General features: G+C 55.3%; 1 protein-coding gene across 1 annotated transcript in view; it reads left to right on the top strand.

Annotated features, from left to right (window-relative positions):
• The window catches only part of AJUBA (ajuba LIM protein), a 13,819-nt gene that overhangs the window by 4,960 nt on the left and 5,819 nt on the right, over positions 1 to 3,040 (top strand). The window contains exons 2-3 of the mRNA XM_006776777.2: positions 425 to 434; positions 2,430 to 2,532. Coding sequence (XP_006776840.2) covers positions 425 to 434; positions 2,430 to 2,532 — 113 coding nt within the window. The remainder of the gene's footprint in view (positions 1 to 424; positions 435 to 2,429; positions 2,533 to 3,040) is intronic.

Genomic DNA, 3,040 nt, shown 5'->3' with positions numbered 1-3,040 from the left:
TTCCGAACTCGCGCAGAGCCGGCCTGGGAGGGAGGATGAAGCGCCCTGGGTAGGAAAGCAGGGACCCTACTGCTGCCCGCCCCAGTCCTGCCGGCTCGGTGCGCGCCCGGGCATTTAAACAGAGACCTGGTGGTGTCCGCTTCTGTTTTCCCATCCGGAAGTCAGGGCAGAAGGCATGACCGCCGGTCACCCTCGCCCCGATGGGTAACCCTGTGGAACTGCCAGCATCACCTGGCCTTCAGTTTGGCCCTAACCTGCTCAGAATTCAGCTAGAAGTAGCCTCCTATTTTTCTGTTGCTGTTAAGGAAGCCTGGTCGCCGTCTCCCCCTGCCCCCACGTGGTTATCTTTAAGAAGTACTGATTTTATGTCTCAGCTATGGGGGGATATGGGGGTCTTGAAATACCTTTTAGCCAAGACCTACAGGCACTACTTCACTATATCAATACTAATCTGACTGTGAGAGGAAGGACAGGACGAAATGGAGGGCTCACCCCCAGGGCTATGGGCCTCTTCCGTTTTCCAAGCATCTCCTACCTTTCTCACCACCCATGTCCTGCTCTAGACCTCTATGGCTAGAAGTGTGAATAGGGGGGGAACCCCAGCCAGGGAGGGGGCGTTGCAGAGGAGGTACAGAGGTGGTAGGGCTGCAGACTGGAAGGGGCCTGCCTGGCCCAACTCAATCGCCCCCATCCTTTTCCCTCTGCCCTTTGAGGAAAGCCCATAGCAGAAGCTTTGGTCAAGGGAGACTAAGTAACAGGATGCTTCTTGCAATTTTCTTTTGAGGCCCAGGAGAAATGGGTGTTGGATGGAAAGAGGTCTCGTTGGCTAAACCATCAGAGCCAAAAGGAAAAATGAATTCAGATAAAGTGCAATAAAATGACAAGAAGAAACTAGGTTTGGATATCTGGGTTAGAGGAGGTGAGGCGGACATGCCTGAGCAGTTTGCTCTTATCTTCCCATAATGTCCCAAAGAAATGGCTTTGGCCGGGCCTCCTGGCATGGCGATCTTGGGGCAGATCTTCACTCCCATGGGGAGGCCACATTTTGACCCCAGAGGGAGGGGCCTCTTCTCCCTGTGGGTCAGGTAGGCTCCTCTGCAAGAACCCCCAGCCTAACTGTACCCTCCTGCTCCTGTCCTGAGTAGGGGCCCTCTTCCTTGGCTACAGCTTTGCCCAGCTGCCAGAGGGTGGGAGCAGGACAGGCCTGGGCCCATCAGTTGCTGCAGCTGCTGCACGGGCTCCCAAGCCTCTGGGCAAAGACTGGGATGGGCCCCAACAGGCAAGGAGTGTGGCAGAGTGCCGAGGGGGGGAGGTGGGGCGGGGTGAGGCAGGCCCGTTGGGATCTGCTCCCCAAAGACAGGCCCTCAGCTTCACTCATGGGCCTGGAATTGGGGAGTGGAGGGAGGAAAGAACACACCCAGGAAAGGCGGGTGCCAGAGCCAGGTGTATGCGTTTGTGGGGGGGTGGCGGGGAGTAGTTCAGCTCTGACCCTCCCATGAAGGAAGATGACTGAGAGACCTTAGGGGTTCTATCACCCATCCCCCTCTTCCTGTGCAGCCCTTCTGGGAACACACCCTGCATTCTCAGCAGCCGCCTCCCCCAGGAGTCATGCTCACAGGGTCCCCCCTGCACAGGTCCCACTGCTGAGCCAGTTCCTTCTTTTTCCGCACATGGAAGCCTGGCGGTATGGAGCAGGGAGAAGTCCTTCCGTAGCAAAACACCAGCTCATTTTACAGACGGAGACACACATCCCAGGGAGGCCTTCTAGGCCCGGCCTTCTGTCCCTAGGGAGTGTTCTTTTAAGAATATATATTTTATTGATTTTTTACAGAGAGGAAGGGAGAGAGATAGAGAGTCAGAAACATTGAGAGAGAAACATCGATCAGCTGCCTCCTGCACACCCCCTACTGGGGATGTGCCCGCAACCCAAGTACATGCCTTGACCGGAATCGAACCTGGGACCTTTCAGTCCGCAGGCTGACGCTCTATCCACTGAGCCAAACCGGCTTCGGCCCTAGGGAGTGTTTTTGAGTCTACCCCTGGGCACTGGCATCTCTATTGTCCCCCACGGTGCAACACGGATCATAGTCTGTTTAGTCTTTTCTCCCCAGTAAAAAGTAAGCATTTGAAGGCCAGGGACCATATCTTTGACATGCCTCCAGTTTTCCACAGTATTGAGCACAATATTTTTGTTAGGCACAAAACAGATGTTCAGATAATAAATATCTGTTGATTAATCAATAAATAAGCATGGGTCCACTCAGCCAAGACCTTGCTTCATTCCATTTCTTATTATCTTCTTTTCCCAGAAGGGAGCCCATCAAAGGGAGGCTCTGACTTGTGGTACTTGGCACAATCAGGAAAGACCGGGAATCCCAGGTTTTGAGCAGGGGGAGTAGGATGTGATGCTGACAACATCTCTCCCCTCAGGCACCTGTATCAAGTGCAACAAAGGCATCTATGGGCAAAGCAACGCCTGCCAGGCCCTGGACAGCCTCTACCACACCCAGTGCTTTGTCTGCTGCTCCTGTGGTGAGTGCTGCTCCCAGATCTGGACCAGGGCCCGAGGCTCAAGCACTCCCCACACACATACACAGTCACAAGTACCTAAGGAAGCAGGAACAGAACTTGTGCCTCTTCATTTGCTCACAGAGCAGCTGTCCCCACCATGTGTCTGGGCCTCCATTGCTGCCCCACCTTCTCTCGTGCTTCCCGTCTCTGTGCCCTACCTGGCTCTCTCACTCCCATGCTGGGTCTGCTTTCTGGAGTCATCTTCCCTCTGTTCAGCCTCTCTCTTCCTTCCTTGTCTGCCTCCCTGCTTGCCCAGCCTGGACTCCTGCCTGACCCTCCAGCCTCTCCTCCCTAGGGTTTGGTCTTGGGCAGCCAAGTTGCCTAGGGCGACAGTGAAAGACTGGAATGTAGGAAAGGCGGGGGTGGGCTGAGGGAGTGGGGAACTGTCGGGGGCAGAGAAGGGGGTTTTCTCTGGGCTGGTCAGAGTTCAGCCACCTCGCCAGAGTGCGCCACCGGGCGCCATGCCAAG

The sequence above is a fragment of the Myotis davidii genome, unplaced genomic scaffold (assembly GCF_000327345.1).
Source record: "Myotis davidii unplaced genomic scaffold, ASM32734v1 scaffold1949, whole genome shotgun sequence".
Classification (NCBI taxonomy): Eukaryota; Metazoa; Chordata; class Mammalia; order Chiroptera; family Vespertilionidae; genus Myotis; species Myotis davidii.
Note: the sequence above shows the minus strand (reverse complement) of the source record. Positions and strands in the feature narration are given on the sequence as shown.